At 43.4% G+C, this 14328-nt stretch overlaps 3 protein-coding genes across 4 annotated transcripts; 1 reads left to right on the top strand and 2 right to left on the bottom strand.

Annotated features, from left to right (window-relative positions):
* Positions 1-581: 581 nt before the first annotated feature.
* LOC125019585 (ras-related protein Rab-25-like) lies at positions 582-3165 on the bottom strand. Its single transcript, XM_047604434.1, has 5 exons — positions 2665-3165; positions 1915-2110; positions 1506-1699; positions 1187-1267; positions 582-1076 (listed from the first exon to the last, which is right to left on the bottom strand). The coding sequence occupies exons 1-5, from the start codon at positions 2699-2701 to the stop codon at positions 949-951; spliced, it is 636 nt and encodes a 211-aa protein (XP_047460390.1). The 5' UTR covers positions 2702-3165; the 3' UTR covers positions 582-948.
* Positions 3166-3672: 507 nt separating this feature from the next.
* On the bottom strand, positions 3673-10094 carry LOC125019581 (ubiquilin-4-like). Of its 2 annotated transcripts, XM_047604431.1 has the most exons (11): positions 9906-10093; positions 8215-8366; positions 7888-8036; positions 7521-7783; positions 7230-7388; positions 6819-7041; positions 6598-6737; positions 6018-6101; positions 5506-5621; positions 5260-5422; positions 3673-5158 (listed from the first exon to the last, which is right to left on the bottom strand). In XM_047604431.1, the coding sequence occupies exons 1-11, from the start codon at positions 10047-10049 to the stop codon at positions 5006-5008; spliced, it is 1746 nt and encodes a 581-aa protein (XP_047460387.1). In that variant the 5' UTR covers positions 10050-10093; the 3' UTR covers positions 3673-5005. The 2 variants fall into 2 exon arrangements, with proteins under 2 accessions (XP_047460387.1, XP_047460386.1); XM_047604430.1 differs by having other exon boundaries at positions 6598-7041; positions 9906-10094.
* A 1514-nt stretch (positions 10095-11608) lies between these two features.
* On the top strand, positions 11609-13451 carry LOC125019583 (lens fiber membrane intrinsic protein-like). Its single transcript, XM_047604433.1, has 5 exons — positions 11609-11868; positions 12251-12459; positions 12606-12755; positions 12864-12998; positions 13144-13451. Exons 1-5 carry the CDS (start codon positions 11624-11626, stop codon positions 13203-13205), a joined length of 801 nt encoding a protein of 266 aa, XP_047460389.1. The 5' UTR covers positions 11609-11623; the 3' UTR covers positions 13206-13451.
* The last annotated feature ends 877 nt before the right edge of the window (positions 13452-14328 follow it).

Genomic DNA, 14328 nt, shown 5'->3' with positions numbered 1-14328 from the left:
ACACATACACAGGCCGACATAAAACCATCATCGCCTGTGAATTAATTCAATATTTGGCATAAAAGTGTTAATTAATTCCTTGCTTCATAGGCACGCGGAGGGGCTTGTCAAGTGGACATCGAAGGTTGCTGCCATGGCGACAACACTGCCTAATATCATGATCATTAAAGCACCAAATAGTGAGGGATGAGTCAGTGGTAGTAGTATGAGACATAGTGGAGATAATAAGGAACTGAGAAATGGAACAAATCCACTTTACTCTTTGCTTTGGAGTCCCCCGGGCTCTGAATTCAACTTGAGAGCTTCAGCACTGCCACCTACAGGCCGAGGAGATGCAGGACACCTCAAGATCACGGCTGGATGTTTGCGGATGTCAAAGTCTTTTTCTCGTGACCCCCAATGAAGCAGCTTCATTATCGCATGTGATCTGGAAGATTTTTTTTTTTGGGGGGGGGGGATTTTAACAAATTAAACAATCTAATAGCACGTAAATTAGACGTATGAGACGTAGTATAAATGTCATGTAAGTAACTAAATTTGTGTTTTGTTTTTTTTGGTGTGGTAAATACATACAAACAAAATAACATAAATAATTTATTCCAAGTAAATCCCTGCGCATTCCTTTATAAAAGCAGTAGCTATAAAAACATGAAGGTAAAAAGAAACAAACAATATATTTCAGAGATTGCACACCAGCCACCAACAACAAACATCGTGTACAAAATGTGTTTTTACTCAATTTCTTTTTTTTTTTTTTTGCGTCACCTGGATTATACTGTACAGCTTTTCCGTTTGGACATTGACTGCTCAAGTGTCAAGCAGGTGCCTCTCTCTTCAGACTCTGTGCGAACAAAGACACGCCGGGGCTTGAATGGCGGCCGAGCGTGATGTTGGCTCAACACAGACAGAGGAAATCTTAATGGAGGGGGCGGCGGGGGCGGCAGTCTCTCAGGCGCTCTTGCAGCAGCCTTTGCTCTCCTCCTTCGCCTCGCTGGTCGGCCCGATGGGGCTGGACAGGGTCACGGCACTGATGGAGCCACGGGTCACCTCTCTGCTGGCCACTTTTTTATGGATCGCTGGAGAAAATGGAGAGAAAACAGGGGTTGCGCTTGTATTTTGAGCAGCAGCAGCAGCAGCACAGAAAATAGCCTAAACGAAAGATGTGCGTTTTTCTGCACACTGGTACCTGTTAGAACTTCGTTAAAAGCAGCTTCAACGTTGGTGGAGTCCAGCGCAGATGTCTCCATGTACATAAGACCTCTCTTCTCTAGGTTAGGGGGTTAAGATAAAGAAATCATAGTCAACTTTAAGTGGCGAAGGACACACATGACAAGAGATTGTGGTTCAAAAAAGAAAACAAAAGAGGCTTCACTGAAATAACACACTTATTAATACACTCACACACAAATATTTATATCACTTACCTTTCACGGTGCGGCTCTGACAGTCACCGAGCGCACCGACGTATTCAAAAAGCATGTAAGACAAGCACCGTCTTTACTGACCTGCGAAGTCTTTGGCCTCGTCCGAGGGGACGGTCCTGAGGTTCTCCAGGTCCGACTTGTTTCCCACCAGCATCACCACGATGTGAGGGTCCGCGTGGTCGTACAGCTCCTTCAGCCACCGCTCTGCACTCTCGTAGGTCAGGTGTTTGCTAATGTCGTAGACCAGCAGCGCTCCGACTGCTCCCCTGTAATACCTGAGTCCACCAGGCGAGAGAACAAACACACAATGAGTCGGATGTCACGTTCAGACAGGAAGTAATCATCGTAATGTGTGAAGAGCAGGAAGTTGTGCTAATCACATGAACTAAAACCAGTTGCTTAAACTGGCACAGACGTGTGAGTGGATTCTCTGCAAATCCTTGCATGTTTTATTTTAAATACAGTGGACGTGCGAGTGTGGGGTACCCACGCCGAGGTGATGGCCCTGTAGCGCTCCAGTCCCGCCGTATCCCAGATTTGAGCCTTGATGGTGAAGTTCTCCAGCTGGACCGTCCTTGTGCTGAACTCGACCCCAATGGTGGTGCGGCTGTCGTGGTTGAACTCGTTCTTGGTGAAGCGGGACAGGAGGTTGCTCTTCCCCACGCCGGACTCCCCTATCAAAACCACTAGGCAGGACAAAACAGAGCAGATTAATTATTTACCCGAACGCCCGGTTAGATTTGGGTCAAAGCGTATTTTAGGGCACTTTAAGGAATGCGTATATACTTGTTAACCGGCCGAAACCGTGGCTATCTGATGATCAGATAACCTTCACCTCGTTCGGTATGTGTAGACTCTCTGTCACATTCAGCAGACAGTGTGACATCACACTAACGTGGCAGATCTACCTTCTGGCTGACTTTAGTCAAGAATGAATGGAATGGGAAATCAAAGGCAAAACATTTCTTACACGAGAATTAACCACCATGTAACAATTTGGTGGCAGAATAAACAACCGTGTGTTTGCCCAACAGGATAAAGGTCAAACAGTTTACAGCCAAACGGATAGAACGCAATCACTTCCTCCTTTTCCTGCTCCCCTCTCTTCCCTGGAAATTGCACTGAGAAGCCACAGGCAAAGCTGCACCTGCTTGCTTCAGACTCTACCAACAGCCAGCGACACACGCTCGAGGCTTCAACCGCCCCCTACACAATCACAGCTTAAGTAAACACAACTCACCTTTAAAGACGAAATTGTACGAGTCATCAGACCCCATGGTGATCCCAGCGGCGAAGGCTTCCCGTTTCACTCAGCAAATATCCCGGAGCCACTTTCAACGTCAGTCCTCAGAGTAAAGAAAGTAAGACAAAGAAGAAAAGAAAAGGGGAAAAAAAAGAAGGGAGACGGAGAGCGAACAGCCTCACTCCTCCAGTGCGGAGAAAGAGGTGAAAATGGAAGGAGGAAAGAGAACAGGTTGAGCTGCTTCCTTCTTCACCGGTGGATACGGGTAAGGCACCTGATAGTGGACAGGCGGCCAGGAAGGAACCGCTCATCAGCTGACACCCGAAGGAGAGCTGTGGGGTGGGGAGGAGAGCAGGTGGAACAGGTAGAACCACTTACGGGTAAGTCATCAGACTCCACCCTTTGCCACGCTATGTTGACTTCGATCATTTGTATGACAACAGACCTCACCTAGCAGGTGGATCCGCGTGAACAAACAAGTCGCCATTTCCCCCACTTTGAGCGAGGCCTTTGATTTGACCTGGTGCTGTAATGATAACGTCAGCGTTTGATTGAGTCGAGTTTTAACGTTTAGTGCAACACCTAAAAAGTTAACAGTGTAGATGAAGGCACACTCACAGTACAGGCTGACATCATAATATCAGGGGACATCACCATTTACTTATACTTTCAAGATTTAGAACTTCTACTGGAAAAGATTGATACAATATTTAAAGGCAGGTTGATTTAAATAAAAAAAATAAAAACTAAACCAGGGTTAACATAACCTGTCACTTATTAAATTTATGCCTTTGTGTGAGCAAACTTTACCGTAAACATAATGTATAACTGATACTAATTTACACCCACTTCAGGACTTTTTGAAGAGAGAATCTGTGTTCGCACTTTTTGCTTAACTGTACTCAAAAATACCTTCAACTCTAAACCTTCTATGCAACATGTCCCGGATCAACATTATATTTTTTTTAGCACATCTTACGACCAGAAGTCTCACCCAACACCAACTGTTTTTGACCATGTTTTATTCATTTTTTAGTACAGTACTGTTAAAAGTTAGTTCCAACATGTTCAATTTGGAGATGGATTTTTTTTTTTCTTTCCAGCTGAGGTCAACAGACAAAGCAAAGCTATAGAAGCAGTTGCCAAGGTTACCACAACTACAATGCTGAGATCTTTGAAAGGAAGAAGAAAAAAAAAATAAAATAAAGAGAGACAACCTAGAAGTTGATTTGATAAACGTACGGTGCCACCATACTGGAATTGTTTGTAAAGCCTTTCAGTTATTAATTTATTTTACTCATTTGATTTCCACATTTATTTAATAAGAGACAAATCTTTATTATCTCTAGGTACTAACTGCACCTCGAAAAACAAAACAAAAAAAAAAGGAAAAAATAAAATATAATGAATAATCAGATTAAAATAAAAGGAAAGCTTGTTTGTTTCATTCATATTCATTCAAACAGCGCCCCCTGCTTTAGAGCTGCTGTAATGTGATATTTGATTATGGTTAAAGATCTGAATGATGCTGTGTGAAATTTGGGAGGGGACGGGGGGGTTTCTAATTAAGCCACTGAGTGAGGATGTTATCGTCTGGCGATGCTCTTATTGGGCAGTGGAGGACAGCAGGCACAGCGATGGTGCCTCAGTAGGAGAAGACACTGTGCACCTGTGAGCGGGCACTTTCACCTGGAATGACAAATTACAACTAGGGAAGTGTGGAGGACGTCATTTCCTTAAGCGCTTGCAATAAATAGTGAAAGCTGTTGGGCAAAAACAGCTTTTTATGTAGGGTCTCAAGAATGAGGTGGGTGGGTGGGGGTGAACATCTGTATGGATATCTTCCTGCTCATGTTCAGGACTACCATCGGTATACCACAAAATCATGTATCACTTCGCCAGTTAAATACCAACAAACTGCCTCGCAGCAGCCGTGCAGTAAACAGAGGTGACTGCCGATCACATCACACGGGTTTAATCTGTATCATTTAAAAGTTTGACTGCAACACTTTGACTCCGGCCTTATGTGAAGAAAACAACGAATGAAGAAAATGGTTGGGAATCCCTTTTCAGGAGAGGTTTCTGCTCCTTTTCTCTGCACCAGAACACCCTTCCAGGTGAGAGTGGTTCAGTCCGCCTCGATGCCAAAAAAATATGGGGAGTAGGGAATGATCTGATGTAGAGTGAGGGTCTTACAGATCCTGCCCAAGTTTCTTCTGTAAAGTTTGGGACAATACACTTAACTTTCTCTTGGTTCTCTGCAGATGATGGGTGTTTATGAAGTTAGGTATGAACGTATGTATGCGCGTGTCTGTGTATCAGTATGTACTGTATGTCTTTACGAGGGCTGTGAGCCCAGCAGTCTCTCGATAGCGGCGTTGATGTCTCCTCCAGTAGCGATGAGGGCCTGCAGGTTGGCCTCGCGGTTGATGAAGCCCATGGCGTTCAGCTGGTCCAGCTGGGACTGGAACCGAACCTCTGGGGTCTGGGTCTAGAGAGACAAAATCAATGGGACTTTAACAACAACAAAAAAAAAAAGCATCATTGAGGTTTGAAAAATATCACTCCTGCACATATGTGTGGGATGCATACCGTTGCACTTCCTCCTCCACCTCCTCCAGCAAACATCTGGAGCATCTGTTGCATCAGCTGCTGCTGGGCGGTGTTTGTTCCAGCGCTGCTGGGCGAGGAGGCAGGGTTCTCTGCGGGCATGCCCCCTCCTGTGGGTATGCCAGGAATTCCACCTGTCATCAAACTGGGCCAAAAGAAAAAAAAAGAGTTGAAATAATATCTTCCATAAAAAGTAAGACATGTCTTTATCTGCGTGTGCGAGCATACCTGGGCATGAGGCCTGGCGCTTCTGTCTGCAGTGTCTGTAGACCCTGTTGAATCTGCATTAGAGCTTGCATGGCGCGGGGATTGGTCATCACTGACAGAGCCTCTGGGTTCTGCATCTGCAAGATGCAACAGAGAAGGAGCAATTAAATAACCAGTCATACAAATGGGAGACAATCTGTTGAACATTAAATTTGAACTTTTGGGTTTGGTATGCCCTGTGGTAGTCAAACAATTAACTCGTGGCTATACAGTTTATGAAAAAATAGCACAAATGAAAGTACAGCTAGATTTTATCTGAAGCACATACAGCATCTCAATGCATGCATTTCATAGCAAGACAAAAATCGAGCTTAATTATTCGATCCATCACCATGTCTTAATCAATACATGTCAGTTCGTAACACCAGGACCAAGGCTTGTTACAGTGAACTGACCCTGGGTCTGCTTTTTGTGCCTTTCTGAAAAGAATCATAGAAAACCTTTGAGTTACTGGACTGAAGAGTGTGTTTTACCTGCTGCAGGAAAATAGGCAGCTGAGATCTGAACTGTTCCTGCAGCTGTGGGTTTCCAGCAAACAAGGGATTATTCATCAAAACCTGGTGGACAGAGAGAGAAACACGGTCAAAGTAATTAGTCATTCCACACCAGGCTATGCTGCTTACTCAGTGAAGTTGGCATTTACACCATATATGCTGCAGCAGATAAAAAAATTAATAAATAAACGCCTCAAATAAATGAATAAGAGAAATATTAATTAACTGCAATACTCCAAAGACCTGCTATTTACTCTGTATTACAATAAATCACAAATGTGGGACTAAAAGACCCCCTGTATATTGGCTTAAGGAGATACTGGCAAAACAACACCAACTCAACACTTCTTTATCGTCTGCATGTGTGGTGCATGGTCAGAATAACAACTTTAAAGCACAAAAATGTACTAATTACACTACAATGTGTTTGGTGAACAGTGTCATATATGGTATATTATTTTGATGTCTGTGCATGTTTGTGTACAAGCTATAAATAAAGTACTTTTTCTATTCTATTCTATAAGCAGGCGTAAATGTGTGAGTGCAGTCCACTCTTTACCTGGGAGGCTAACTCTGGGTTTTGAGCCAGTGACTGCATCATGCTGCGCATGTACGGAGCCGACAGCATGTTCTGCATCAGCTGAGGGTTTTCCGAGATCTGCTGCAGTAGGCTCTGCATGCCCGGGCTGTTGAACATGCCTGCAACAAAAAAAGATGTTAGCACGGCGATGCACCGTAAACAAGGTGCTGTATCAGGATTTGTGACCTGATCTGCCTTACCATTTCCCAGACTGCCAGGGTTGATGCCGAGAGGGTTGGACACAGTGGGGTTGGTGCCCCCAGTGGTGCTAGTACTTCCTGTGGTACCACTTCCACTCTCAGAGGGGTTAGAAGAGTTTGGTGGCCCCCATGGATTAGGCAGGGGCTCCCGGTTCTCTGTCCTTGATGGCTGGACGCCAGAGTCAGAGCCTCCACCAAGAGCTGAAAACGGGTTGCTACCAAACTACAAGAAAAAACGTATTTAGACACATTTCGAAACACGAAAACAATCAAAATATACTATGTTAACGGTGCAACTTTCCTGGCAAATAAAGCCACAAATCTGTTACAAAATAGGCGAAAATAAACCCTACCTAGAACTAACAGTGTAAACATAAACAAAGATTTGATCCGTAAACATTCCTCACATACCTGTTCCCTGGCAGCGCTGAACATGGGTTCCTGGATGTCTGTGTACATCCTCCGCAAAGCATTGTAACCTCCCGGGATGCTCTCCAAGTTGCTAAGAGCCCGGTCCTGGTTCCGCATCATTTCCTGCATCATGGCTGGGTTCCTGGCTAGCTCCATTGTCTGCGACGTGTGATAAAAAGGGGAGAAAAAGCAAGTTCGTTAAGGTTAATTTAAACCGAGTTTGTCAAATCCTGAACAGGCCGGCTAAAAAAGCGATACTAATCTACTGTGGTCCGCCTCCTTGTCCTTTACCTGTCTCATGAGCTCAGGGTTGTTGAGCATGTGGGAGATCTCAGGGTTGCGTTCCATCAGCTGCTGCATCTGAGGATTAGCCATGATCATCTGTCGCATCAGGTCTGGGTTGGACATCATGTTCTGCACCAGCGGGTTCTCCATGATCTGAGAAAGCATCTCCGGGTTGGACATGAGCTGCCTCTGCATTTGCTGCTGCAGTTCCATAAAGTTAGAGGAGCCCATTCCCAGTCCAGCCAGACCAGCCAGGTCACCAAAGCCAGCTGAAGGAGGACAGGAGAGGTGATTCGTAACAGTTAAGACACGCTGTATTTAAGAACCAGTTTAAGTTATTTAAATGGAAATGATGACACACAGGTGGACTCACTCAATATGTTTGGCGTTTGTGTGGGTGGTGGGGCAGAACCAGTGGAGCCTGTTGTAGAAGGGGGGTTGGTGCTTGGACTAGAGGTGGAGGCACTGCCTGCTTGAGTGGAGGTTGAGCTAGAAGCTGAAGTGCTACCGCCATCTCCAGCCCTGAGGGGACGATTTGAGGACATATTAAATTTAGTCATACTGTTGAGCTCATTGTGCATTAAATAAAACACAGTGAACAGAACATACGATTACGCCGCAAAATGAACGGATCCTTCTTAGAGGGCCTCTACAAAATGTTCTTAGCACAAACATACGCTGTATAATATAGCAGCCTTACTTGTGTGCTGTCTTTATGACTAGGTGAACTGTCAGGCCGTCTTTGATGCCGTGTTGGCTGAGGCTGTCGCCGTCCTTCAAGATCTTCCCTGCAAAAATCAGAACCAACTGGTCCTGTTTGGCTTTGAACCGCCTCGAGATCTCTTCTTTGAACTATGAGACAGCACAAAATATACAATGAGTGAGGCAGCAAACTGGAAAAAAATAATGGAAAGAAAGGAGAGAAACATTTGAAATGAAAAGGAAAAATTAAGAGCGAGAGATTTACACCTCAGCAGTGCTGCTCTAATCTCTTTATGTTTTCTTGCACCCCACAGGCCTCTCTCTTATCCTATTAGCAATCTAGATCTGCCATTTTACCTTTACGCTTTAACCATTTAGTGAAAACATGTTTGATCAACTATTTTAAGATATCGTTTTTAATAAGCGAGCAGAGATAGGACAGATCACAGAGGATGACAGTGGTATTCACTGGTCATCTGGTGGATGTGGTGTGTAACAAGAGTTATTAAGAGCAAGTATATCCCAATATTAAAGCGGAACATGAAGTGTGAATAGACTTTCTTTCAGTTGCTGCAATAGAAGCTCACATCAAATAACTCAGGGCTCGACTGAACTGATTCTTGCTTTGTTGTGGTCTATGTTGCTTTCGGTTTTTATCGTTTGCCTTTCGTTTTAATCATTTGAATATATATGGATATCATGAAGACTGAAACACAAAAAAACGTGTTTAAATTATCATCTTAAACCATTTCGCATCTATAAACCATCCATCTTAATAGCTGCACTTCATGTACATTATTTACATTTTCTCTGCACATATTTTATTTCCAAAGGATGTAGATGTTATCCACAAGGGCTTTATTTAAAAGTCGGTGCATTATATGTGTGCCTTTTAAGCCACGTAGGAAACATAAAGTCACACGAACATTAAGATGACAAAACATGCTTCAAAGTCAGAACATTTAACATAAGAACAGTGAACTATGAGAGCACTGACTATGGCTACTGGAGCACCCACAGCAGCAACGCAAGCGGCTGAAATATAAGATGAACAAACTCTGATTTCATTCTGGCTACAAGGATTGCGTTATGGTTTCATTGCAACACGTCGCCAAGCCAACATGAGACAGCACTGAGACCGGTGTATATTCCCCAGAAAGATGAAGGACTCGGCGGCAGCAATGAGAAGGTTCTAGAGTAAATGCAAGCTTTAGCATTTTGTAGCTAAAAATGGGAAATGAAAGCGAAACGGACACATCACATATCCCAAAGCCGCTTTAAGGCCGTTGTTACTTAATGCATTATTAACCACAGCAAGAACGCCGCCACCAGCTGACTCTTGTTTGGCTACACAGTGAGTTAACGAACAGTGGCTCATCACGCAAACCGAGCTAGCTTGCTAACTAGCCAAGTGTTACCGTTAGCTGGGCTAACCGGTTAGCAACTTCAAATACTAGGGTGGTCTTATTTCTCTACTGGAGGTCAAATACGTCAAAATCACCGACCATCGAACGATCTAAACAGTAGTACTCCCATTCCACACAACCCTTTTAATTTAAAACGCCCTCGGTTCGCCGGTAAGAGTGTCGACAGATGCTAGCAGAGCTAACTAGTTAGCTTCCTAGCTGAAGCTGTGGGCAGGGGCTTGACGTTAGAGCACGGCAGCAGCCGGCGGCCAAACCAACAAACCTGGGTGACAGAGGCATCTTCTGCGATGGCGATTTCTTCTTTGTCTTTAGGGGTTTTCACTGTAACCTTAATAATAGTTCCTTCAGAGGCCTCGGGTGTATTATTGTTGTTGTTACCAGGATCTGCGGCGCCTTGGTCAGCCATCTTTACTCCGCCGATGGAACCAACAGCTCGGGTCTGGCTGGCGTCAGCTTCCGGGTCATAAGAGGTCAAACCTCTTTCGAGAACGAATCTCATGTGTCTGCCTTGTTACGTCTCTTAGATCATGTATCTAAAAGTGGTGCTTCGGATGCTTAAATTAAAGCGGTAATAATATGATATAACCGAAGGCAGGTTTTATAAGCATTTGTCCTCCGAGCAACGTCAAAGATGAGGAGGGAAGTTGAAAGTGCGTCGAACAAGTGTTAGGAAATACAGTGGAAAGAGAATGAATTACTAAAGTTCTGGTCATCAATCATTAATTTAAAATGTTTCACAACTACGTATTACTAAGCATTTTTCTTTCTCCCTTTGCGTCACATCCAGCTGGTTATCTTTGAAGGCATTTATGATCATTAATGACATCCTGAAGGAGGAGTGTCTGTATTTGTTATTTGGTTGTAAAGAAAATATCTAAGTCACATGTCTATATAAAGTTTCAACAAGCATCCTTAATTAACTATGACTATCTAATTTACATAGGAGCATAAAGTTTCTATAAAATATTTAAATTGTATGCATCAATATTTAATATGATCAAACTCCTGAGCTGTTTGCAATAGATGCACATTTGTCCTTTTCGTGGAAGCCCCTAGGCTGAGGAGTTCATGTACTAAATCCAAATATAGATGATCTGTCACAGCTGTTACTAAATATGAAGAGAGATATTGTCCCAACTCTTGTGTTTTTTAAGGTCGTCATCACATCATATCATCCGTTGCCTTGCGGAAAGTGTCACATCGCTCTGCATCTCTGTCTGCATCTGTCGAGTGTATTCCAACAGTCGCTCTTGAATTCATAATAAAATGTCAAGCTTAATTGATAATTTTTAACATTTATTTGCAACAACACAATGTGTAAATGCTTTTTGAATAGTCGGGTCTTTTGTGTCTCATCTAGGCCACCACGTCACATGGTGACAGAATAAGACAAGTGTATAACAAACTCACACAAGACATAGTATATTTAAACTATATCTATTAAACTGTGATAATTGTTGTGAATTTTTGGACATTAAATGTGAAAAGATTATTAATGTTAAATTCTTGTCACTTGAATACCATAATTTATTAAATTAAATTCTGTTAGAAAAAGTGAGAAGAATGGAGTTTATCAGTCTTTTTTTGTGTTTACATGGTGAAATTGTTGCAAATTGATTTTTATCTTGAATTGACTGATTTTTTTTCTTTACATATATGTCAGTATAGTCTGTGAGGTATCGAACGTGATGAAAAATGACGTACATTAGATTGTAGTTTCGGTTGAGGCAGATTTATAGTCGGCATAAAGAGAAATTTCCTCTATAGAATGCGCTTTCTATACGTGCCGCCACGGTGTGACGGCACTGAAAGAAAAGTGTCTGTTTCAGCACGTTGCATTGACACACACAGTCCTGCATACCTATGCATATCCCCAGTTCCAGAGCACACCATTTACAAACAAACAAAAACCCATAAAAAAAGAAACATGGACCGCCACCCCTCCTCTAAGGCCCCCCACACTCAAATGTACATGGTCACATGTACTATGGCCTCTGTAGTGTCTCATTCAAGTACATCCCACACAGCGGAGACTCACGGCGGCAATGGATTTTGCTTTCATCGACAAAAAAGCCCGGGGGACAACTTTTGGTTGGAGTATTGTCCGGGACTCTCTCTCTTTCCCCCCAAGTGAGCGACAGCACTCTTTCACTTTTGCCCTCGGCCCGTTTCTATCTTTACCTCTGGAAGGGAGACAGTAGAGAGGGTGCATTTCCAGAAACAAGGTAAGGCACAAATCTCTGTTGTGTTTGAGTGTGTATGGTATAGTTATACATTTATGATGACTGAATGGAGGCTGCCGGGATCCAATATAACCTCAATACGATGATGCACAAATTACAAAATCGCAAAGAATAGCTTTGGCTCAGGTTTTCATCCACACTCATTCAACTGAAAGTCATGTCTTCGTTAAAGAGGAGGTAAATATGTTTAATGAAAAACGATGTCATTCTCAAATTCTATAGCAATCAAATGTATACATTATAGTTTGAAAGTCCATGTTTAACTATTGTAACTTTTTTTTCCAGCTCCTTTGTGTAGTTTTGGTAACATTTGAATGCGCTTTGTAATACTGGTTGTATTTCTAACTTTCATTATTTTTTGCAGTTTTTCCACAGCTGCCCCTTTATCTCAGCTCAAGATGTACAGCTTCATGGGAGGGGGCCTGTTCTGTGCCATAGTGGGCAATATCTTGTTAGTGGTCTCCACTGCAACTGACTACTGGATGCAGTACCGTCTCTCTGGAAACTATGCCCACCAGGGTCTGTGGAGGTACTGCATGTCCAACAAGTGCTACATGCAGACGGACAGCATAGGTGAGTTGGTTATGACGAATCAGAAGAGCACGCATCAGTGTGGTCGGCTTGAGCAGCATCATCAGATCTGATGATACAAGCAGAAAAATGAATTAATAACGTCTTTAGGATTCCACGTGTGTTGATTTCTACCCGTCTTCCTCCAGCTTACTGGAATGCCACCAGGGCCTTCATGATCCTGTCGGGGATGTCGTGCTTCGCAGGCATCATTGCTGGCATCATGTCCTTTTCCCACTTCTCCTCCTTTGAAAGGTTCAACCGCTCCTTTGCTGCAGGAATCATGTTTTTCGTCTCCAGTGAGTTGCTCTTTCTTTGGACTTGACACAAACAGACACACTTCCATTTTTTATTTTATTTTTACCAGTGCAACTAAAACGCACCTCTCCCTTCTCCCCGTCTCTCAGCTTTCTTTGTTCTGCTGGGTATGGCCATCTACACCGGAGTGACAATCAACTTCCTGGGAAGGCGCTTCGGTGACTGGCGCTTCTCCTGGTCCTACATACTGGGCTGGGTGGCCATGCTCATGAACTTCTTTGCAGGTGAGAGAGATCACTGATGACTTTTTTTTTTTTTTTTCAGTAAATTTCCATTCTGTGTGAGTACGCTGGAATGAATGAAATATAATCACTCTAAACACTGCAAACTTTCTATAAGAGTTTGAACCACTGTCTCTGTGCGTTGCAGGTATTTTCTACATATGCGCCTACAGAATGTGTGAATGCAGGAGAGGAACCGGCCCACGCTAGAGGGACACGGACAGCTTGTTGGGGAAAATCAGAGGACAATGAGCCTTTGAGCAGAAGACGAGCAGAATGCACCAAGGCAGCTCTGACTGATCTACTGAAGAGATGACGTCTGAAGGCTATACTGGAAGTCTCTGATGGTCTGCTTGACATGTTTTTTAAAAGTCACTGAAATATGGATATTGGTTTCTTTTTTTTAGGACTAGTCGTGATCATAGCACAGAGGGAAAATAAAATGAATAAAACCAATCACGCGTATAATGACTGGTGATGATTCCATTTCCCATTCTTCAAAAGGTTGGCTTGCGCTGGTGCACTTTTCTTTTATTCTGGAGAGCTACCAGGAGATGGCAGCACTGAAACATCCCCCTGACAGCACTTAAAATCGATTTGCCACAACCCCGCGAGGGAAAATAAATCAGATTGCATGTTGTTTTTCATTTGTCTATAATAATCTTTGCAGCAAATTCAGCCTCACAGTCAAATCAAACTGCGATTCCTCTTGAGGAAATGCTTCACAGCAGCAGCATATCCCACTTTATTGTAGGAAGGTATGTGGAAATTTGGTCCGCACTGTGGGGAACGATACATCAAAGCTATATGGCACATATGTTCATCTCAGGATTCCCCCTGAAGGTAATTGATTTAGCCCAGCTTCAGCATATGTTTGACAAGGATTTGTTTGCATGTGAGACAACAAAGAGCAGAAAAAAGAAGATCAGGTTCCTGGACCGGGGGACCGGGGGACCAGGGTGCGGCATCCAGCCACTGATTGTTCTGCTACCTCTGTCTTTAATTTGTGCTTCCTCCCTGTTCTTGGTGCTTGCTCATTCCTCCCAATCAGCTGGGAGGTTGGGAGCAGTAGCTGCTGAGGTAATGAATGCTTTGGCTAGTCCGTGACGCAGAAACAATGAGAGAAATGTAAACAGTCAGTGGACGGACCCCTTGATCCAAGTTTCCATACTTGGTGGCTGCTGCAGAGAGATAAGCTCTGTGGTACAGTAATAAGGCCCCTTCTCTGTAAAGATTTTATCGCGGCTATGTCTTAATAGCCTGTGGCTAAGTGACACACGGTGGGGCTTAAATCGTTAATAATATTTATTTACAGCAGTTTGTGGCATTTTAA

This window comes from Mugil cephalus, chromosome 14 (assembly GCF_022458985.1).
Source record: "Mugil cephalus isolate CIBA_MC_2020 chromosome 14, CIBA_Mcephalus_1.1, whole genome shotgun sequence".
NCBI classification, from domain to species: Eukaryota; Metazoa; Chordata; class Actinopteri; order Mugiliformes; family Mugilidae; genus Mugil; species Mugil cephalus.
This window is presented reverse-complemented; position numbering and strand designations above follow the sequence as displayed.